Source organism: Aquarana catesbeiana, linkage group LG02 (assembly GCF_042186555.1).
Source record: "Aquarana catesbeiana isolate 2022-GZ linkage group LG02, ASM4218655v1, whole genome shotgun sequence".
NCBI classification, from domain to species: Eukaryota; Metazoa; Chordata; class Amphibia; order Anura; family Ranidae; genus Aquarana; species Aquarana catesbeiana.
This window is the reverse complement of record NC_133325.1, coordinates 666,898,912-666,923,892: the sequence shown is the minus strand read 5'-3', so window position 1 is coordinate 666,923,892 and position 24,981 is coordinate 666,898,912. Positions and strand designations below refer to the sequence as shown.

Sequence of the window (24,981 nt, the reverse complement as noted above, 5' to 3'; positions counted from 1 at the left end):
ATGCCCGATCACTCATTTAAAATATATATACACATATACATACAAATATACACACATACATATACACACACACACACACACCCCATGTGTGTGTGTGTATGTGTATGTATATCTGTATACAACCCCAATTCCAAAAAATCTACAAAAACAGAATGGAATGCTTTGCAAACCTCTTAAACCCTTATTTTATCCTCTTTTCGCCAAATCAGGTACTTGGTATGTTATTGTACTTCAAGTGTATCTGCAGGCATCACCCTGGTACCATTTTTTAGAGCCGACGGTCGGCTTTCTTGTAATAGCAATTTTGCTATTACCAGCAGTTGGAGGAGGGGACGCAGTTGTGGTGTGTCCATTAGGGGTGCACGGGCACCGCCCCCTCTCTCCAGCCACCCCCTCAGTGTATAATGGATAGATTCATGCATTGCACAAATCTAACCATGGCCACCCCCTATTCAGACGTCCGGCCCCTTTTAGGACGCCGGGCGCCTGGATTGCAGCGGCGGGGGGTGTTTTTGAAGCACCTGATTAGAGCCATAGGCTCTAATAGTCTTCAAAAAAGGTGCACTCATGGCGCAAAGCATTGCGCTACGAGCCCACCCAGGTGTGTTATGAAAGCGAATATTCATTCGCATTTCTAACAATGAACCACCTCTCAGCCAATCAGATGCGCAGGTCTGTTACCCGTTACCCGATTGTCTGAAAGTACAGGTGCTACGATTGGACGCCTCAGCAGATCACAGATGTAATGTCAGGCTCTTGCAGACTGTCTGTCAGTACACTGTCTGCACGTAACTCCAATATGGGCAGGCAGTTACTGAAGTCCAGAAAGCTCAATAGACTATGAGAGCGCTCAGCAGCACCCTCACAGTTCATTGAGAACTACAAGCTGTCAGCCTCAACGGGGTACGATACTTATAGGCATTGATTTACAGGAAGCTGTGAACGAATGACGCAGCTGTGTGAGCGGGGGCCCTACGCAGGTGCATTATTTTAAAATTGTAACAGTGGGCTGGGGAAAAGATCCCCCATGCGCTGTCAAAGGGGGGAGAGGCTGCAGATGCTGGAATATGTTACATGCTCCACCCTAATGCCGCGTACACATGATCGCACATTCTGACAACAAAATCCATGTTTTTTTTCCAACGGATGTTGGCTCAAATTTGTCCTGCATACATACGGTCACACAAATCTTGTCGGAATATCTGAACATCAAGAACGCGGTGACATACAACACATACGATGAGCCGAGAAAAATGAAGTTCAATAGCCAGTGCGGCTCTTTTGCTTGATTCCGAGCATGCGTGGAACTTTGTGCGTCGGAATTGTGTACACACGATCGGAATTTACGAGAACGGATTTTGTTGTCGGAAAATTTGAGATCCAGATCTCAAATTTTGTTTTTTGGAAATTTCAAGGAAAAATGTCCGATGGAAAATCAGATCGTGTGTATGCAGCATTAAAGTGGTTGTAAACCCTCACATATACCCAGTGAAGTGAATAGCCTCTGATGATACACAGAGAATAAAGAAATCCTCCTACATAGGTTTTACTTGTTCAACTGCAGTCTACAACCCTTCAAATTGCTAAAATCCTTATGCATCTGTGATTAGTACAGAGAAGTGGAGAACTGCAGCTATAGCTCTGGGACTGTGTGAGAGTTCATTGGAGGAAAGGGACCCCCCCCCCTCCACATAGGCACAGAAACAAAGGAACATGCAGAGCTGTATTCTGAATAGACAAGCTGTGTTCTAATCTCCCTCCCCATCACAAATTTTAGCTCATGTTCCCATGTGCCGGAAAAACGTCTCAGAAGTGGCTCATGCAGATAACAGAGGAACGAAGCACCAGAGAGAAATGACACTTAGAGCTTTGGAGAGAGACAAGTAAACACTACATATATATGTGCTTTGCTCAGATTTCATGACTGGGGTTTACAACCACTTTAAAAAGGGTAGAACATGTAACATGTTCCAAAAGCTGAACTTATTAAATTTTCTCAGTTTAAACATTTGATATGCTTTCTATTTTGTATTGTGAATAAAATATGGGTTTATGATTTGCAAATCATTGCATTTTATAGATTTTACACACTGTCCCAACTTTTTTTTGGAATAGGGGTTGTATATACAGTACATGCTTTGTCTTTCATTTCTATTTTAAACTGAATGGCTTATTTTACAAGGTAATGGTTAATATACTGTATACTTTAAAGGAATTGTACTTTAAACTATATATGCATACTCCTTATAAGAACTCAGAAATGACAGAAGATGCACCCTATATATACTGTAATTATAAAGACAGAAATAACATATCAGAAAAAAAGACTTACTGAGCAGACAAGTTCCATACAGTGGGTTACAAGGACCACCATCACATTCACAAGCACTTGAGCAGTTGAATCCAAAAAAGCCATGTGGACATGTTTCATTGCAGCTAAAGTATACATAAAACAAAACTATTATACTGAGAATTTAAATATACCTCTTTGACATGATATTCTCATATATTAAACATGGAGAAATCCATTGCTATCTGTGTTATTAATGAATACACATAGAAATCTGCTTGTGCTGCATCGCCATTACGATGCTCTAACACACTGTAATACGCACAACTCATAGCAACACATGAAGCACAGTACTGTGCTGTATACCCCAAAGCATCTACAGAATGCACCTGTGCTACAATATACCCAAGGTATAGTGTAAGTTGCTCTGCATAGAAAAAATGTAAAGCGTGATCAATTTTTTCGTGTTTGGTGCCCAGTTAAAATAAATGGCCTGTAGTAATGCAGCATAGCACAACACATGGCAAAGTGCATTGACTTGCACTTGGTGTGCATAGGCCATGTTACTGCATACTTGTTGTGAGTCAGTCATTTAATAAACAGTAAAACATATTCACTGTCTAAAACATACATATTCTTAATTTTCTCAGTTACATTTTATTCTTTTAAGGCCCATTCATAAAGATTAACACCAATGAGAATCTGCAATTCTTGCTGTTGGGGAAACTACCTCTATGCACACTCCGTTTGCTAACAGGTGCAACCAACCAGCGGTGCAGGCAGATTTGCACCCTGTACAAATCAATTGCCAGTGCTGCCGCTGTTCACATGTAGCCACTCATTTGATCATGCAATTAGGGCTTCCACCAGCCCTGGGCAAAGACAATTCACATTCAGGGATATGTTGGCCACACACAAAATGGATGCAGCTAATTGTCCAGTTTGTATGCCACAACACAGAATGATGCTGCATCCAAATACAGAGTTTAGCTGCATCAGAATGCTGCAATCCAGCTGTCTCTAGCCACCCTACTGAATGAGCTCTTACATGATTTTTCACTTTTTTGTGTCAGGTCCTCTCTCACTGTTTCTCTAATTGTGCTGTTCACTATTTGTAATCTGTATGCCTAAAAGCCACTATGTGTATAAAATATTTGCTGCGCTCAGGTGATTGCATCTCACCAGAGCTTCCAAGAGAAAAACTGTGAATGGATTAAGACCTGAAGACCTCTTTTTATGTTAAGCCCCAACAATACTGAACTAGAACCACTTTAGCTATAGAATCATTCAAGCATACATGCAATAAAAAGTATGGTATAATTTAACATACAGAATGTATTATACCAGGTAACTCCTTCTCTACCAAGCACATGTTTATGGGCATAGCCTCTGGGACCTACTGTCAGTTTGACAGCCAAGACCCTGATCTGTATAGCAGAGCTTTGGTCAGAGTCGGTGCTTATTAGAAAAAAAAAAAAAAAAAAAAAAAAGGGAATCTCTGGCTGATACTCACCTTCAATCCAGAGCTGCCTACCACACTACTACTATTTATTTTCTGCTATAGAATGTCCTCAGTCTTCTGAGTTGAATAACTCACAATGTCATGCTGTGAATGCAATTCGGCACCCTGCATCTCAATAGCATATTGGTGCAGAGTGTGGGACTAAGATCACCACATTACAACTGCATTTTAAATCTTGAAAGCTGTCCATACCTGGGGGAGGACTAAAGAGGAAGAGGACCTCACATGTCCTTAGGACAGGCTCTGAAGACTATAAAAAAAACACATTATAGCCTTGTAGGGTTTAGTGCCGGTTCACAACAGTGTGGCTTCAGAGTTACGCGACTTTGAAGCCGACATCCCTGCGTGATTTAATCGCGGATTGCATAGACCTCTAACAAAAGTTAATGCAAGTTGTGTTGAAGTTGCCCCAAAGCAGTGCAGGAATTTTTTTCTAAGTCGGCGCAACTTGATTTGCACCGATTAGAACAGTTCTATTGCAGTTAATGGGGCGTGACTGTCGTGACAGCGTGAACCAAGTGTAAAGAAACAGATACAGTACATTGTGATTAGATGCCCCTGTCAGGAACAGAACATTCCAATGTATTTATTTTTTAGCAAACAGAAACTGGAAAACCAACCAAGATAGAAGAATCATGTTTTCTATGAAAGCCTTCTTCTCACTACTGTCCTTAGGTAGTGTTTTTCTGTTTATTTCATTCTCTGCTGTACTTGTATCTATATAGTAACACTTTGTAAAACTGTCACACTTCAAACTGGATAGAAAGCATGTTTTCTATTTTTTATTATTTTTTTTAACGAAGGAATGGAAGGATTGGGACTTTACGTGAGGATGGGGGGCCGACTACATCCCATCCTCCATCCCGTTTGATATAATAAAAAGGTTTTTGAAGGTGTGGGACTTTGAGTGAAGCACACGGATGCAGTAAAGAAATTAATTAGAAGGTGGTTTAATTAATTGAGTCAATTTTTTTAGAACATAGATTGATAGTACATTGCGTATAATGTGTCATTGTTTCAAGATAAATCATCACATATAGATACATTATCATATTATAAAACAGTATTTTACAGATACACAGGTCACGTAATAACATGATTAATTGTATTGTAGGAATACTCATAAAAGTAGCTAGCGCATTAAATCGTCATTAGAAATGATAGTGGAGATAATATAAGTAGGAAAATAATGTTAAAAACTTGCATCTAGACTCTAGTAGAAAATGTAAGGCAGTATTTTACAGTTGCACGGGTCACATAAGGGCGTGATTAATTGCAGTGTAGGTAATACTGAAATCAGTAAAAGGATGCATTAAAGGGGTTGTAAAGGTAAACATTTTTTCACCTTAATGCATTCTATTTTTTTTAAAAAGAAAAAAATTTGCGCTAGGTGTACAAAAGTTATGAGTAAAAATAAACCTATTGGATGAAATATAAACCTGTGAAAAGGTATCCTGCGACTATATGCTATAACCCTGATAGGGGGCACCACTAAACATATAAACAAAAAAGCGCAGCGCTGGATATAAACAAAATATCGTGCTATGTGCCAATACTTTTAAAATATAAACAAAGAAAAGTGCACAATTTGTTCACAAAAAATAAATACATAAACATATAGTGAAAATAATTATGCTATGTGCAAACACTTATAACTGGAGAGAAGTGCACATTAATCCACCAAAATATTATCCGTGAATATTGAGTATAAAATAAGAATTGCTAATCCATTTGTATAAAGTCCATAAATTGTAAAATTATCGCTGTTGGATAACCGACTTCCACCACTGTGAATCCCGTCACCTCAGAAAGATTTAAGGCTTACCGGATAGCCTATGGAAAAAGGCATGAACCGATCTCCTCTTAGGATGCTGCACCTTCTGTGGATGGGTTTCGCTATAGAGTGCTAGGTGGATATTCTCAGATCGTCAGCCATGGAGGAAAGCCATTCGCAACAGCAATTGGTGTCCAGGAGAAAAGAAAGAGATGCTCCGATAGTGTAATAAAGCTTATGGTTCCTTTATTAAAACCGCCATATAGCCATTCAATATATAAACATCCTTGCAAGGAAAAGTTTAAAAACAGCTCCGGTGAATAACGAAAGTTCGCGCATGCGCAGTACGTGCGTGCGTGTCTACCCTACGGCCGTTTCGTCAGAAATGACATCATCAGGGGCACGCCTACACGTCCGCGCATGCGCTTTAAGTACCTGAGCGGCAAAGCGAAGGTACTTAGCCATTGGTTACATAATTACCGGAGTTAAAAACAGCTGAAGCATCAAACAAAATGAAATTACTCATTTGCATACAAAAACCTTAACCAGAGCCATCTTGTGGACAACTGGAATAATGCTTCAAGCTTACACTTAAATTTAATATTTTATTATTTAAATCTTGATAATTTAAAATAAAAATAAATATAAATGGCTGAAGGACGATTCGCATCCCCCTTCAAGTTAGAAACATTTTTTAATTACACAAGCCTAAATAGGTGAGAGAGAAAAAAAAAAAAGGAAAATCTCTCTCCAAAAACTAAAAATAAATAAAACAATATATCAAAGCAAAAAACTAGATATATTATATATTCTAACGTCACGATAGAATAAAAATCACCCTTTAGATGTGGGGTGATAGACCCCAGATGAAAAAAGCCTTCTTTTGATTCAGAAAGTATTAAAAACTATTAATCAAAAAATGCAAAAAATGATGCAATCACTCTCTATATAAAGATATTCAGGACAGAGAGATAAACTGACCGAAGAATGTGGAGGGGACATCAAAAAAACTCAAAAATGTTGTTAACTATTGTTAATAAAACAATTTATGTCCCACTCCACATTTAGACCCATAGGGACATGGCAGCCTAATCTATATATCCAATTAGTCTCACTTCTAGATATACTGCGTTTACCGTTACTGCCTCGCCAGTGTGATATATATTTTTCGAGGGCTAGAAATGTGGTACCGGTGGGGTCCCTTCCATGTTTAAGATCATAATGTTTTGAAACATTATGCTTATCAAAACCCCTTCGGATATTTGCAACATGTTCCCCAAGCCTCACTTGTAGCTTTCTAGTGGTATGGCCCACATATTCCAACCCGCAAGGGCATCTTAAAAGGTACACCACACATTTTGTGGAACAGGTGATAAAAGATCTGATTGGATATGTAGTACCTGTTCCTGTAGATGTAAATTCGGTTAACCTTCTCCCCCTGAAGGCATTAATGCTACAAATTTGACACTTTTTACAAGGGTAAAAACCCTTTAAATCACCAAAAAAGGAGGGTCTTACTGGTGGATCTGGGACATTAGGTGCTATAAAGTGCCTAAGATTTGAGGCGCCTCTAAACAGCACACAAGGTTTTTCTGCCAATAGTGGCCCTAGGAGTCTGTCGTTTTTTATAACAGGCCAGTGTCTTTTTATTATGCGTTTTATGGCCCAATGCTGGCTAGAATAGGTGGTCAAGAATGCTAAACCAAAATCCTCCCTTAACTCTATTCCTGGTGGTTTATCTACCAGAAGGGTTTGACGGTCCCTATTTTGCACTTCTGTTATTAGCGTATCGAGAGTTTGGCCATCATAGCCTTTATTTAGGAATCTAGTTTTGAGCACCTCAGCTTCTACTTTGAAGTCCTCCAGCTTGGAGCAATTTCTCCTGAGCCGTAAGAATTGCCCTTTTGGAACTGCTGACAGCCAGGAACGGTGATGACATGAGTCAAGTGGAATATATCCGTTCCTGTCTGTCGTTTTAAAATAAGTAGATGTGGTTATCACCCCATTTTCTATGGTTATTTTTAGATCCAAAAAATGAATTTGGGTGGGGTTAACTTCGTGAGAGAGAACGATGCTTCTGTCATTATTATTCAAAAAAGACAAGAAAGTTGTAACGGATTCAATGTCCCCGTCCCATATAAAAAGGACATCATCGATGAATCTTTTCCAAAAGATAAGTTCATTACGTCTCCTAAATAGTACCACATCCTCCTCCCACTTAGCCATGAATAAGTTGGCCATACTGGGAGCAAATTTTGCTCCCATGGCTACTCCTTTCCTCTGCAGAAAGTAGTTACCATTGTGCCAGAAGTAGTTATGTTTCATCGAAAAGTCCAGCAGCTCGACCACGAATCTCTTTTGCGTGATTGAGATGCTGGAGTCACGATATAAGAAGAATTGAACCGCCTCATGGCCCAACTGGTGAGAGATTGCCGTATAAAGCGAAGCTACATCCGCGGTTACCAATAGGTAAGTCGATTTCCACTCTATCTCCCCAAGCAAATTGATAACATGCTTTGTGTCTTTTAAAAAGGAGGGGGTGCCCATCACCAGTGGTTGCAAATACTTATCAATGTACTTACCAACCCTGGAAGTAACAGAGTCGATTCCACTGATGATGGGCCTCCCAGGTGGATTGATTAAAGTTTTATGTATCTTTGGTAATATGTACATAATTGGCAACCTCGGTGCCAAGGGTACCAAAAATTCTTTTTCTTTTTTATTCAAGATGCCCATATCATAACCCTTCTGGACAAGCGTTTTTAAATTCCGTTTGAAACTAGATGTAGGATCTGCCGATAGAGGAGAGTAAGTTTCGGAGTCAGTAAGAATCCTTGACATTTCATTGGAGTAAGTCTCCTTATCCAAGACGACAATGGCTCCCCCCTTATCAGCGGGTCGGACCACTATATCTTTTCTTTTACACAATGACTCCATACCTACAACAATATCCTGCCTAGATCGAACAGTTCTTGTGTTTAAGTTAGCCAAATCTTTAATAACCAGATCCCGAAAAATATTAACATTGGGGGCCAGAGTCCTCGGTGGGTTAAAAAGCGAGGCGTTAGCCAAGTTAGAATGTACAATGGTGGAGGTTTCCCTCATTTCTTGTCTAGCTGGGTTACTCATGATATACCTTTTAATGTTTAATTTCCGCGTAAATTTCCCGCACGAAATCTGAATAAGTTTCAAACTTTCATAGATATACATAAATTTACGCGGAAATTAAACATTAAAAGGTATATCATGAGTAACCCAGCTAGACAAGAAATGAGGGAAACCTCCACCATTGTACATTCTAACTTGGCTAACGCCTCGCTTTTTAACCCACCGGGGACTCTGGCCCCCAATGTTAATATTTTTCGGGATCTGGTTATTAAAGATTTGGCTAACTTAAACACAAGAACTGTTCGATCTAGGCAGGATATTGTTGTAGGTATGGAGTCATTGTGTAAAAGAAAAGATATAGTGGTCCGACCCGCTGATAAGGGGGGAGCCATTGTCGTCTTGGATAAGGAGACTTACTCCAATGAAATGTCAAGGATTCTTACTGACTCCGAAACTTACTCTCCTCTATCGGCAGATCCTACATCTAGTTTCAAACGGAATTTAAAAACGCTTGTCCAGAAGGGTTATGATATGGGCATCTTGAATAAAAAAGAAAAAGAATTTTTTTGTACCCTTGGCACCGAGGTTGCCAATTATGTACATATTACCAAAGATACATAAAACTTTAATCAATCCACCTGGGAGGCCCATCATCAGTGGAATCGACTCTGTTACTTCCAGGGTTGGTAAGTACATTGATAAGTATTTGCAACCACTGGTGATGGGCACCCCCTCCTTTTTAAAAGACACAAAGCATGTTATCAATTTGCTTGGGGAGATAGAGTGGAAATCGACTTACCTATTGGTAACCGCGGATGTAGCTTCGCTTTATACGGCAATCTCTCACCAGTTGGGCCATGAGGCGGTTCAATTCTTCTTATATCGTGACTCCAGCATCTCAATCACGCAAAAGAGATTCGTGGTCGAGCTGCTGGACTTTTCGATGAAACATAACTACTTCTGGCACAATGGTAACTACTTTCTGCAGAGGAAAGGAGTAGCCATGGGAGCAAAATTTGCTCCCAGTATGGCCAACTTATTCATGGCTAAATGGGAGGAGGATGTGGTACTATATAGGAGACGTAATGAACTTATCTTTTGGAAAAGATTCATCGATGATGTCCTTTTTATATGGGACGGGGACATTGAATCCGTTACAACTTTCTTGTCTTTTTTGAATAATAATGACAGAGGCATCGTTCTCTCTCACGAAGTTAACCCCACCCAAATTCATTTTTTGGATCTAAAAATAACCATAGAAAATGGGGTGATAACCACATCTACTTATTTTAAAACGACAGACAGGAACGGATATATTCCACTTGACTCATGTCATCACCGTTCCTGGCTGTCAGCAGTTCCAAAAGGGCAATTCTTACGGCTCAGGAGAAATTGCTCCAAGCTGGAGGACTTCAAAGTAGAAGCTGAGGTGCTCAAAACTAGATTCCTAAATAAAGGCTATGATGGCCAAACTCTCGATACGCTAATAACAGAAGTGCAAAATAGGGACCGTCAAACCCTTCTGGTAGATAAACCACCAGGAATAGAGTTAAGGGAGGATTTTGGTTTAGCATTCTTGACCACCTATTCTAGCCAGCATTGGGCCATAAAACGCATAATAAAAAGACACTGGCCTGTTATAAAAAACGACAGACTCCTAGGGCCACTATTGGCAGAAAAACCTTGTGTGCTGTTTAGAGGCGCCTCAAATCTTAGGCACTTTATAGCACCTAATGTCCCAGATCCACCAGTAAGACCCTCCTTTTTTGGTGATTTAAAGGGTTTTTACCCTTGTAAAAAGTGTCAAATTTGTAGCATTAATGCCTTCAGGGGGAGAAGGTTAACCGAATTTACATCTACAGGAACAGGTACTACATATCCAATCAGATCTTTTATCACCTGTTCCACAAAATGTGTGGTGTACCTTTTAAGATGCCCTTGCGGGTTGGAATATGTGGGCCGTACCACTAGAAAGCTACAAGTGAGGCTTGGGGAACATGTTGCAAATATCCGAAGGGGTTTTGATAAGCATAATGTTTCAAAACATTATGATCTTAAACATGGAAGGGACCCCACCGGTACCACATTTCTAGCCCTCGAAAAATATATACCACACTGGCGAGGCAGTAACGGTAAACGCAGTATATCTAGAAGTGAGACTAATTGGATATATAGATTAGGCTGCCATGTCCCTATGGGTCTAAATGTGGAGTGGGACATAAATTGTTTTATTAACAATAGTTAACAACATTTTTGAGTTTTTTTGATGTCCCCTCCACATTCTTCGGTCAGTTTATCTCTCTGTCCTGAATATCTTTATATAGAGAGTGATTGCATCATTTTTTGCATTTTTTGATTAATAGTTTTTAATACTTTCTGAATCAAAAGAAGGCTTTTTTCATCTGGGGTCTATCACCCCACATCTAAAGGGTGATTTTTATTCTATCGTGACGTTAGAATATATAATATATCTAGTTTTTTGCTTTGATATATTGTTTTATTTATTTTTAGTTTTTGGAGAGAGATTTTCCTTTTTTTTTTTTTCTCTCTCACCTATTTAGGCTTGTGTAATTAAAAAATGTTTCTAACTTGAAGGGGGATGCGAATCGTCCTTCAGCCATTTATATTTATTTTTATTTTAAATTATCAAGATTTAAATAATAAAATATTAAATTTAAGTGTAAGCTTGAAGCATTATTCCAGTTGTCCACAAGATGGCTCTGGTTAAGGTTTTTGTATGCAAATGAGTAATTTCATTTTGTTTGATGCTTCAGCTGTTTTTAACTCCGGTAATTATGTAACCAATGGCTAAGTACCTTCGCTTTGCCGCTCAGGTACTTAAAGCGCATGCGCGGACGTGTAGGCGTGCCCCTGATGATGTCATTTCTGACGAAACGGCCGTAGGGTAGACACGCACGCACGTACTGCGCATGCGCGAACTTTCGTTATTCACCGGAGCTGTTTTTAAACTTTTCCTTGCAAGGATGTTTATATATTGAATGGCTATATGGCGGTTTTAATAAAGGAACCATAAGCTTTATTACACTATCGGAGCATCTCTTTCTTTTCTCCTGGACACCAATTGCTGTTGCGAATGGCTTTCCTCCATGGCTGACGATCTGAGAATATCCACCTAGCACTCTATAGCAAAACCCATCCACAGAAGGTGCAGCATCCTAAGAGGAGATCGGTTCATGCCTTTTTCCATAGGCTATCCGGTAAGCCTTAAATCTTTCTGAGGTGACAGGATTCACAGTGGTGGAAGTCGGTTATCCAACAGCGATAATTTTACAATTTATGGACTTTATACAAATGGATTAGCAATTCTTATTTTATACTCAATATTCACGGATAATATTTTGGTGGATTAATGTGCACTTCTCTCCAGTTATAAGTGTTTGCACATAGCATAATTATTTTCACTATATGTTTATGTATTTATTTTTTGTGAACAAATTGTGCACTTTTCTTTGTTTATATTTTAAAAGTATTGGCACATAGCACGATATTTTGTTTATATCCAGCGCTGCGCTTTTTTGTTTAATGCATTCTATGCATTAAGGTGAAAAAACTTTTGACAGTACCGCCGCCCCCAGGCCCCCCGTTTTACTTACCTGACGCCTCGAATCTTCGCTGCTCGTCCTCGTCAGCTTCATTGCAGCTCAGCCTGGTCGCTGATTGGCTGCAGTGGATGGATTGAAAGCAGCGCAGCCATTGGCTCGCGCTGCTGTCAATCACATCCGATGACGCGGCGCGCCGGGGGGCGGGGCCGAGTGATACAGCGAGCGGCTATAGCCGCCGGCTGTATCACGGGAGCGCGCCCGCAAGCACTCACCACCGTGCGAGGGAGCTCGCATGAAGGTGGTAAATGCTTGCGGGGAGGAGCTGAAACAGCCGCCGAGGGACCCCAGAAGACCAGGTTCGGGGCCACTCTGTGCAGAACGAGCTGCACAGTGAAGGTAAGTATAACATGTTTGTTATTTAAAAAAAAAAAAAAAATAACTTTACAACCCCTTTAAAGCATCACATTAGGAAAAAAGGAGAACTAATACTTGGTAGAGAAAGACGGCCGTGGTGAATTCATGAATGGATGGTTGTAACAGTAGTTGTTAGCTCTACGCGTTTCGGGACCTTTAAGTCAATCGTCAGGAGCAAGACCGTAGTAAATATCTAAGGAGATAAGAATAATGATAGGGACATTATGATAATATGGAAAATGAGTGGGCAAATGCAGGGAATGTGCAATATCCCCTGACACATCCATACATTTGTCCATGCTACTTACATGCGTGTGGTTGCGCAGAGGGGGAAGCACCGCCGTGCAACTCAAACTGGCCGCTAATGTTAGTCCCGGAGCTGAGGGGACCTGTCCAGGCAGCATAAACCAGCAGCGACAACATCCCTAATTGGTAAAAGTGAAGAGGTGAGGATAAGGAGTGGGTGGAAGGAAAAAGAAGAAATGGACTGTGAGGACCCAATGTGGGGACCTGGTGGAGGAAGAGGGGCTTATGGAGGTGGTGCACATGAGATGAAGGAGGGTGTGAGTGAAAATAGAGGTGAAGCGAAGAGTAGAAGGAGTGAGGAACTAGCTGAAGTGAAGGGGTGAAGTGCTCAGGAGGAACAAAAAAAAAAAAAAATGATAAAGGAGTTAGAAAAAGAAAAAGAAAAATGGCAAGAGGAGAGAGGGAGGAAAAACACAGGAGGGGAGAGGGGGAGAAAGAGGAGTGAGAAGGGGGGGGGAGCTGTAATTAGTGACTGGAAGGTGAAAGTGAAAAATATATATACCTTGTGCAGATGAAAGGGCCAAAGTGCCAGAGGGAAACTGTGTGGTGAGGGGAAAATCGGAGATACAGGTGCAGGTCACAATTAGGGGGGAAGCCCCAGCAGGGACAGCCAACCTAGGCAAATCCCCAACGTCATGCTATTGAGCAGGAAGGGGGAGTGGGGGACAGGGGTCTGTCCTGCTGCGCACATTATTTGCACCATCAGTTCCATAGTCCCACTTCTTATTTATCCTCCTTTTTATTAAAGTTGTTCTTTATGCTAAGTGATTGCGCATAGGGGTCACTGGCCGTTGCTTTTCTCTTCCTGTGCCGCCCTTGTCTCGTCCTAGAGCTGTGACGTGCACTGGTGGCCTCCCCCCCGCCCCCCTCTCGTACGGGGTGGGTGGGGTTTCCCCCACTGCTCGTCAGCGTCATGCCTATTGCCAGCTGGTTGGCGTCTTTCTGGACGCCTATTTATCAGCCGGCAGGTTCTTCCATCTGAGCAGCGGGGACTGTCGGTAGGCGCCCATGGCTGGACACGCTGGGTTGGCGGCCAGGCATTTGGTGTGTCCCCCGCTCCCCCTTCCTGCTCAATAGCATGACGTTGGGGATTTGCCTAGGTTGGCTGTCCCTGCTGGGGCTTCCCCCCTAATTGTGACCTGCACCTGTATCTCCGATTTTCCCCTCACCACACAGTTTCCCTCTGGCACTTTGGCCCTTTCATCTGCACAAGGTATATATATTTTTCACTTTCACCTTCCAGTCACTAATTACAGCTTCCCCCCCCCTTCTCACTCCTCTTTCTCCCCCTCTCCCCTCCTGTCTTCTTCCTTCCTCTCTCCTCTTGCCATTTTTCTTTTTCTAAATCCTTTATCATTTTTTTTTTTGTTCCTCCTGAGCACTTCACCCCTTCACTTCAGCTAGTTCCTCACTCCTTCTACTCTTCGCTTCACCTCTATTTTCACTCACACCCTCCTTTATCTCATGTGCACCACCTCCATGAGCCCCTCTTCCTCCACCAGGTCCCCACATTGGGTCCTCACAGTCCATTTCTTCTTTTTCCTTCCACCCACTCCTTATCCTCACCTCTTCACTTTTACCAATTAGGGATGTTGTCGCTGCTGGTTTATTCTGCCTGGACAGGTCCCCTCAGCTCCGGGACTGACATTAGCGGCCGGTTTGAGTTGCACGGCGGTGCTTCCCCCTCTGCGCAACCACACGCATGTAAGTAGCATGGACAAATGTATGGATGTGTCAGGGGATATTGCACATTCCCTGCATTTGCCCACTCATTTTCCATATTATCATAATGTCCCTATCATTATTCTTATCTCCTTAGATATTTACTACGGTCTTGCTCCTGAGGAGTGACTTAAAGGTCCCGAAACGCGTAGAGCTAACAACTACTGTTACAACCATCCATTCATGAATTCACCACGGCCGTCTTTCTCTACCAAGTATTAGTTCTCCTTTTTTCCTAATGTGATGCTTTAATGCATCCTTTTACTGATTTCAGTATTACCTACACTGCAATTAATCACGCCCTTATGTGACCCGTGCAACTGTAAAATACTGCCTTACATTTTCTACTAGAGTCTAGATGCAAGTTTTTAACATTATTTTCCTACTTATCTTATCTCCACTATCATTTCTAATGACGCTTTAATGCGCTAGCTACTTTTATGAGTATTCCTACAATACAATTAATCGTGTTATTACGTGACCTGTGTATCTGTAAAATACTGTTTTATAATATGATAATATCATATATCATAATATCATATGTGATGATTTATCTTGAAACAATGACACATTATACGCAATGTACTATCAATCTATGTTCTAAAAAAATTGACTCAATTAATTAAACCACCTTCTAATTCATTTCTTTACTGCATCCGTGTGCTTCACTCAAAGTCCCACCCCTTCAAAAACCTTTTTATTATTTTTTTTAAATTATTATTACTTTTGCATCTGAAATATACAAAAAATATAAGTCATTTTGAAAGACAAAAGCACAGAACAAAAAGCTTTGTTTATCCAAAAAAAATTAAAAAATCACTTATGTGTCATAAGTAAACCAATAGGCCCATAGCTAAAATAAAAGGACAATGTCTAAAAAAAATAGCAATTGTGTGCCCATTCATGACCAGAAATATTATGGTAATGATGTAAAAAGGTTTTATGTTAAAGCTGAATTTCGGGCAAACCGCCAAGTACAGATAGATACTAATGTGTGAGCTGATTTATCGGCCAAAAGAATTTGTATTTTGTCTATCCAGTCCTGAGATTTACACACCTCTACACAGAACTTCCCTGTCCAGCAGGGCAGGAGACCTGTCTACTGCAATTAAGTTACCCTTATGCCGCGTACACACGAGCAGACTTTCCGGCAGACTTGGTCTGACGTTCTTCCCGCCGGACTTTCCGGCGGACTACCGCCGGACTTTCTGAACAGACGGACTTGCCTACACAGGACCGGACTTTCCAGCAGGCTATTTCCGCCCGTCTTTCTGACGGACTTTCGCCGGAGTTATGGCAGACTTTCAGAATGAACGGACTTGCCCACACACGGACAAGTCCATTAATTTTGAACGTGACTCGGGTACAACGGGACTAGAAAAGGAAGTCAATCTCGCCGCTTTTATCTGCAAGATTGACACTTTGCGAGCCCCATCGCGGGGCATACCAGGCCCTTAGGTCTAGTATGGATTTTAAGGGGAACCCCCTACGCCGAAAAAACGCTCGCTTTTCCCCACCCCCTTTCCTGACCGGCCGGGCTGCGTGCTCGGATTGGGGTCTGGTATGGATTTTAGGGGGGACCCCACAACGTTTTTTCGGCATAGGGGGTTCCCCTTAAAATCCATACCAGACCTAAGGGCCTGGTATGCCCCGTGCTCGCCGCAATAGGAAAATTTGTTTTTCCTATTGCAGCAAGTGCGAGATGCAGTACCCTGCCCTTGCGTTGTATCTGGTCCGTTGAACCAGCATACAGACGAATGGGCTTTCCGTCAGGAACTGAGTCCGGCGGACTTACGACGGAAAGATTTGAAACATGCTTCAAATCTAGGTTTGAAGCCTACACAGGATCGGATTGTGTGGCGGACTCTGGTCCGCCGGACCAAGTATGCCGGAAAGTCCGCTCGTGTGTACGCGGCATTACTGATCTTGTTCCTTTCACCAGCCTGTGACTAAACAGTGAAAGGAGAAGCAGCAGGCTGATCATTTCTCTGTCACTCTAATCTCTTCCTTATCAGCATGTCCTTTGTTAGAGAATTTGCACTGCAACACAACTGACTGGCTCCTTCTGCTGTACAGGGATTACAAGAGGATGCTACCAAGTAAAATTTAGGTAATTATGCTGCATAATTTTGAAACAAAAAATGACTGATGTTTGAATGAAAACAGAAGTTCATTAATTTGTGTATTTTATATCTGACTGGAGGTCGGCATTAACAAAACATAAAGCCAAGAACTTGTAAAAGTGTAGAGGGGGTTTGAGTTAGGTATCGTGTATTGGGAGGAAATTCTTAGTTGTTCTTCAGCACCGATATAAGCAATTTAGATAATATAAAATGTTAGTGGTTACAGTATATGTTGCCAGGTGATGGCTTCTCTTACTGGGGGGAGTATCCCTTTCTTTGAATAGGCAGAGATGTTTCTGCAATCTGCACTGGCTCCACACCACTCAGCGGAGTATATGAAGTGAAGGAGCCTTCCCTGAGCTTTCCCTCCTTGTCTGGAACCTGACCCTGTTCTAAGCATTGCCACTCACAAATAGGGTTGCCACCTCATCCCTTTAAACCCGAACACATCTGAATTACACAGGTTCAGATTTAATGCAGATAAGGCATTCTAATTTAATGCAGATAAGGCACTGAGTTTAATTTCCACCTTAATCAACCACAGAACCTGTGTAATTCATATGTGTTCGAGTTTAAAGGGATGAGATGGCAACCCTACTTACAAGGGAGTTCCTCTGCCTACCACACACTCACCAGAATCACAACAAAATGATGTGGGGTTCCATAATTAAAAGGTTCCCTCACCCAAGATGGCTACTGAAGTTTCAAGAGTTCACTGTCGAATCAGACTACCTTCCTTTCTCTAGACACTGTACGATTTCTCTAAAGGACCAATTCCCTTATAAAAGACTCCCCTTCCCATGCAATAATAGCACAAGGCCACCTACAGGTGGGGAGACTAACTGCACCTGTCTACAAACATCCTAACCTGATTTGTATGAACAATCAGTCTCTTACCTCTGTCTCCAGTGCCCCAAATCACAGACACAGTTCCCTGTTACTGGGTCACAGCTCCCATGAATGCACAGTGGACACAGATGCTGGCATCTCTCCCCATAACTTCCCTCTGGGCAGCTGAATTCACACCTTTAAAATGCACTGCAATTACTATACATTCCTTTAGACAAATATTGTCATTAAAAAAGATTGTTGCTTTAAAAACACTTGACATCTGCACTTATTGGTTGCATTGTGGCTTAGCGATTAGCAATTATTAAAAAATTGCGCTAAAGGGTGAAATCTAACAACTAGCAGCTAGCACACGATTAGATACAAAAATGGTAAAAACACATAAACCAAATTAAAGTGTAGTGGTCATAAAACAAAATCAAAACAAAGATAATAAAAGCACAGTGTGTATAGCTATCTTAAAATGTTCATGCAAAGAAAATAACTTCAACGTAAAATCTAGGTGAAATAATCTTCATATGAATCTTTGCATGATAATGTGGAAAACTTCCATATCATCATGCAGAGATTGTTTCGATTATGTTTTATGAGCACTGCACTTTAAATCTATTAGCAATTATGCCTTGCATCAATGAGGTCCATGATACTAGTTATATGGTGTGTTCATGAAAATATAGTCCTCCAGTTTTCTTACACACAGAATTTATTATACATTTATACAACTCTGTTATGGTCTGTTCAGAGGCATAATTACACATTATGATTTATCCATACAGTATGAAGGTCATACACCAGTAGAATTTCATTCAATGTTTTGTTCCAAATTCTGAAAGCATATTCTTTAGAGCATTTGATCTTGCCACCATTGAGTCAACTAATTTAGTTTGAATTTTATAAAGATCTGCTACTTGAATGGAATCTCAGACATAATAAATGGGTTCCTTTTTTGCCTACCGCATGTGCGTAGGCAGGTGCAGTCTATTTTCTCCACTGTAGGTGGCGCTCAACCGCAGCAGCATTGCAGGGGGAGAGGAAGTCAAAAGGAACCTAGTTCCTCTATGGTTTCCTGGGTCACAGGGAGTAGCAATCTGATTGGATGCTGGCACTCCATGTGACTCTTGGGTCAGGCAGAGTCTATTTAGGACCCTGGCTCCCGGGCTTGGCGTGCATTTCGCATGTGGCTAGAGTAGTGACAGGTCACCCATCTGTCAGGGACGGTGCTTAGCATCAGGGAGGGGTTCCTAAGGAGTAGGAAAAGTGCAGAGACACACCATCCTATCTGGAAGCTATGGACGGGCCAGGCCACTTCTGCTCCTCGTTATCGGCATACCTGTGGTCTTCTGCTACAGACACTTCGCTGTTACATCCTGTGAGTGCTCCCAAGTGGGTTGTCTTCCCTTTGGGCTTGTTGTGTATTACTGAACTTCAAATCACAATATATTTTTGTTCTCTGCACCTGGACTCTGAGTGTTTTCTGCCGCCGCACCACCCTGCACCTACCCACATGCGCATTACAATAGTTGCAGTTTTTCTATAACTTAAATCACAATCATGGTTAAAACTTTGTTCAGAATAGAAACAAAAACAAATTTTCATCTTGCCCCTTCAAATTTTCTCATCGTTATAGTCGAAAACAGTCATCTATTTGACCTTGCTAACCATTAGAAAATCAAACATTTTAAAAATACAAATTTTCAACAAAAAAAAATTCTACTGGTGTATGGCCAGCTTTACTGATTTAGAATGGCACCAGCCTTTGTAGCAAGGAAGCTGGGTAAACGAGGAGAGGAAGCATCATTGTTCCAAGGTACAGCCCCGGCCCTTTTATTTTACTGTCAGGGTGCACTCAGAAGAGGCCTGCTGGGCATCTATCTATCACAGGCTCACTAGAACAGCACATATTCATGCCATCAACCTCTAAGCAAGGAGGCAATGATTCAGAAGGTAACATGCCCAACACATTTTCTTCCACTTGAGCAATGCATGCAGTTCCATGTACAAGAAAAGAGGAGATACAGCATCACTGGCAAATGTGCAGAGAATACTGCCACAAGAGAAATTTTCCTTAGCTTAGTGAGTGCAGTGAAAATTAAATTTTGAAACAATACCCAATCACATACAAGAAAAAAAAATAGCTTGCACAAGATTTGATTATGGAAGTCAGCAGAACCTCGCCTCTTTCACTGAGACTCTTTATCTTGGAAAGTGAAGAGCCTACTTGCCTTGAGTAAATCAACTCCATTGCCACCATATTCTAAGCTAGGTGAGGATCAGAAAAGCAAATAAATGTTTTGTACAGAAAAGGTGATTCCAGCAGAGGGGTGTTAATTAGAACGCCAAACGAATGCACCTGCTGGCCTCAGTAGTAAAAAATATGCTTCTGGCTGTTCAGGGCGAGGGAGCCTAAATTTGGGTCATCGCTGAGAAGTGACACATCCATTAGGAATACAGGCATACCCCACTTTTAAGTGCACAATGGGGGTTATTTACTAAAGCTAGAAAGTACAAAATCAGGCTCACTTCTGCATAGAAACCAATAAGCTTCTAACACCAGTTTGTTCAATTAAGCTTTGGTAATAAAACCTGGAAGCTCATTGGTTTCTATGCAGAAGTGAGCCTGATTTTGCACTTTCTAGCTTTAGTAAATAAACCCCATTGTGTACTTAAAAGTGGGGTATGCCTGTATGCCGTTTCAGATTAGCCATGCTCACTTCTTGCCCCTCCTTTATATTCCTGGAATTTTGTATTTGGGAAGACAATCCTGCAAGGGGTTCTATAATAAATCTGAAACGGGCACCATCATCTGCATCTATGCCTCTGGAGCTGTATAATTACAGTAGGTTACCTGTTGCTGTGTTCAGTTAAAAGACATACCGGGGTCCCATCTTCCCAGGATCACAGTTCTGACAGGTCCCTGTCCCTGGGCTGCACACTTCATTTCCGAGGCATTTCGGGCAGCTCTGTGCACAGTTCTCCCCATAATATCCAGGCAAACAGGGCGTATCACATCTTGTACCATTCCAGCCAGGTTCACATGATGGGCAAGAGCCATCCATTGGGAAACATGTCTGTCCTTGTTTGCATCTTCCACAACTAAAGAAAAGATTTAATACATTTGCACATTTCGGGTGATTTTCAAATTTGTTGCTGTGTCATATGTAAATATTCATGTTGAATAAACAGATTTGTAAATGTTTTCTCTACGGTATACATGTTATACAGTATGTATGTCAGACTCTGCAGGATGCATGATGTAAGAAAATCAGCAGCATGATAAGCCACCTATAGAGCATTAAACCTCTTGCTAGAGAGCTGTCCATAAATCCACAATAAAAGAAGAAAAAAAAGAAAGTAGCATCACTGTTCTACTATGCAGGAATTACAGTGTTTATATAAAAAAAAAGTAAAAAACTGACATATCATCAATTGTTTACTGGAAGATATTGTTTTCTGATGTCTTTTCTACTTACAGCATTGCTCTGGGCAATTTAATTGCTAATTTTGTGGCATATTATAACTATTTTGTAGAAAGTTTTAACCTGCGACCTCAACCAGGGGCAGATACAGCAAGGGCTGAATGTAAATGAGCAAGGGTTGCCAAACATCTCTGAGAGGCTAACACCTTTGTTAGGTGACTATTGATCAATACAAGTGGACACTAACCCTAAAAATGGACCTTGCAGAGTGTACTGAGCCTTCTGTAACTCTCATTTGGGAACTAAACATCATCCTTTCATTAAAGCGGAGTTTCGCGAAAAAATTTTTTTTAGATGTCAGCAGCTGCAAATACTGCAGCTGCTGACTTTTAAAATAAGGTCACTCACCTGTCCCGGGGTCCAGCGATGTCGGCACCCGAGACCGAACCGTCCCTCGGTCCTCGGGTGCTGCCGCCGCCATTCTCACTGAGGGAATCAGGAAGTGAAGCGTTGCGGATTCACTGCCCGGTTTCCTACTGCGCATGCGCGAGTTGCGCTGCGCGTCTACACTGGTCCCCATTGTGTTGTGGGAACTGTGTAATTCCCACAACACAACGGGGGTGGGCGGGGGGTTTGCGGCTAGCTGCGGCTAGCTATACCCGGAAGTGGGTGCAGATACCTGTATTATACAGGTATCTGCACCGCCCTCCCCCCTGAAAGGTGCCAATTGTGACACCGGAGGGGGGTAGGAATCCGATGAGCGGAAGTTCCACTTTAGGGTGGAACTCCGCTTTAAGCTTAGTTTTGTTACCGATTGTAAGTGCATGTCTCCTTATAAGTGTGCCACCAAAAGTCTGTCCAGTCCAGAAACGCTGAGGGCCCTTAAAGTACACTGTGTACACCATGGTGAGCTGGGGGGGGGGGGCTTTGGTGAAATATCAGGGATATAAAAAGAACCCTGATGTCTCACATTTGAGACAGAGAAAGGGACTGAGGACATAGATTCATCAGTCCCTTTCTCTGCAACCTCAGCTTCTGCAGCACTCTGAGGCTTCCTAATCACAAACAGTTTACTATGCTTCACTGATGAATGGACACAAGAGTGATTGGTACCAACCGCTCACTGTGTTCATTCAGGAAAAGAAGCAACAGGTAAATATGACATATTTGCCAGTCCCTCACCTGCTCTGATCCCCCTGTGTCCCACAGCAGCTTCCGGCTGGAAAGGAGAGGAGGGAAGCTGTCGGCACTGCAGGGGAGAGGGGCACACGGGGGGGGGCAGAGAGCAGATGGAAGGGGAAGCAGATCCAAGAACTGATCCCTCCTGCAGGGCAGCTGGAGGGTGAAAGAGGAGTAAAAGCCGACAGCACTGCAGTGGGATTCACAAGAGCCACAAGTGTCAGAAATAAGGTAGTACAGCTGGCCTTCCTGCTCAGCAGGTGCCCTGGCCCTCCTTTTTGAATGGATGGGGGCTGGGCCACTACAAGAGGGTCGGCTGTACTGCCTTATGAGTAGCCCTGCTTGCTACAAGTCATCATTAATCCATTTGCTCTAGCTAAAATCACCAATACTCTAGCAAAGCCAAAGACACAGCTCTTAAAAGCCAACTCCAGTCTGTTGCCTGTATCCTCAATGGGCAGCTTTCTTTTGAATTCCTGTCCCATTAAAAGTCTGTTACCCATGTCACTGGGACAGCAGCAAGAAGAAGGCTTCCTAGTAGTAAGACAGACATCAATGAAAACCTGACATAGTTTCGCTGTTCTACTAACGAAATAAAGTATGTCTATTGATGTGTGTATTTTTTTTTGGAGAGATTTTGTATTTCTTTTTGGAGAGATTTCCTCAGGGGCAGGAAGTGAGGAAAAAGCTCATCAATGACAACACAAACAGCAATTAAACCTGACATAGGGTTTAAACTTTTCACTCTGTCCAAATCAAACTTCAATTATGCACGTACACACAAGCGGACTTTTCGACCGGACTGGTCCGACGGACCGAGTCCGGCGGACAATCCGATCGTGTGTGGGCTTCATTGGACCTTCAGCGGACTTTTACAGTCGAAAATCTGACGGACTTTAGATTTGAAACATGCTTCAAATCTTTCCGACGGACTTGAGTCCGGTCGAAAAATCCGCTCGTCTGTATGGTAGTCTGATGGACGAAAACCCACGCTATTGGCTACTGATGGACGAAAACCCACGCTATTGGCTACTGGCTATCAACTTCCTTATTTTAGTCCGGTTGTACGTCATCACGTACGAATCCTGCGGACTTTGGTGTGATCGTGTGTAGGAAAGTCCGTTCGTTCAAAAGTACGGCGGAAGTCCGTCAAAAGTCTGACGAAAGTCCGCCGGGATGGCAGTCGGACTTTTGTTGCCGAAAAATCTGCTCGTGTGTACGCGGCCTTAGGCTTTAAATTGTAAAGCATCCTCCTTGGAACTGGCCCCCCTACAGAAGATCCCAGATGATGAGTGGTGCAAAAGAGGGTCTCACTCTAGCAGAACCCAGTAGAATATCTTTTGAATCCTGTTACCTTTGCCAGCCTCAAAACAATTGCCTGGGCTGCACAGGCAGTATGTCTTCCCTTAGATATAACAGACTGCCACCATCATGATGGTTTAAATGCACTGGTTGGAAATTTCTGATAGTCAAGTGCTCACCATCACAGTAAAGAGATGGAAATGGTGGGTGCCTATCCTGTATCCTCCTGGGCTCCAAATATATAATTTATGTATCAGGTGGAATCTTTCCTGCCTAACATCACAGCTCTTTTGGAGGTCTATGTGTTGCTTCAGGCTTACTCACAGGACTCACCTCTTTTCACATTTAGGTCCATAAGTTCCAGGAGAGCAAGGTTCTGCACACCTCTTTCCTTGGTAGCCAATGTAACAATCACATTCACCATTGATTGGGTTGCATTTCCCATGTACACATTCACAGGGGAATTCACATCTGAGACCATGCCACCCTTCTCGACATTTGCAGTTTCCTTTGGTTTGCAAACAAGGTGATTTGTTGCAGTTACATTTTATACCGCATCTCTGGCCCCACCATCCGCTGTTGCATACACACTGACCATTCGTCTGGTTACAGTGAGAACTTTCCAAGTTACATAAACATTGCTTAGTGCAATGCTGGGCCCACCAGCCTGGCTCACATTGACATGATCCAGTGACAGGGTCACAAGTTCCCCGTTGGTTGCAGTGGCAGGTATGCTGACAATCCTGGCCCCAGCGATTAGGATAGCAGATACATTGTCCGGTCACTCCATTACATTTCCCATTGGGATAGCAAGAACAACTCTTTTTACAGTCTGAACCCCAATACTGGTCAGGACAAGCTAAAAAAAAAGGAAGAGGAAAGACGTTATTTTTTTCACTTTTATTAATTAATAATAATTGCCACATTATTTGTATTACTATACAGGATTTATATAGCACCAACAGTTTGCGCAGTGTTATACATTAAAGGGAGATAATACAGTTACAGTACAATTTAAAACAAGAGGGTTAGGGAGACCCTGCTTGTAAAAGCTTATAGAAAATAACCAAGGTGATTTTTTTACTACAGATGTGTGTTGCTGATGGGCAATATAACCACTTGGCTTGGAACGTATGTATAGTTATAATTTTTGGAGACTGGAGCAGGGGTAGACATGCCATTTATTCACACTGTGCAGCTGTACTGAAGCCCTGTTGGACATAGGGGCCATTTACAATAAATATAAGTGATGGGATCTCCTCCCATTAGCATGTAGACCTGGACTTGCTCTCTTGCAGGGGAAAGCGCCTTCACTCCCTGCCTGACTGGCACTGAGACATGTAGAGTGTGCAGTTGGTTAATAGTTGAATGGAGGGCTCAAAAATTGTTGTAAAGCTTTGTACTGTTTAAAGT

At 42.0% G+C, this 24,981-nt stretch overlaps 1 protein-coding gene across 1 annotated transcript in view; it reads right to left on the bottom strand.

Annotated features, from left to right (window-relative positions):
• Positions 1–24,981, bottom strand: part of SCARF1 (scavenger receptor class F member 1) — a 67,719-nt gene that overhangs the window by 19,388 nt on the left and 23,350 nt on the right. The window contains exons 4-7 of the mRNA XM_073616634.1: positions 23,902–24,427; positions 20,546–20,764; positions 17,720–17,848; positions 2,333–2,436 (exon numbers count right to left, since the gene is read on the bottom strand). Coding sequence (XP_073472735.1) covers positions 2,333–2,436; positions 17,720–17,848; positions 20,546–20,764; positions 23,902–24,427 — 978 coding nt within the window. The remainder of the gene's footprint in view (positions 1–2,332; positions 2,437–17,719; positions 17,849–20,545; positions 20,765–23,901; positions 24,428–24,981) is intronic.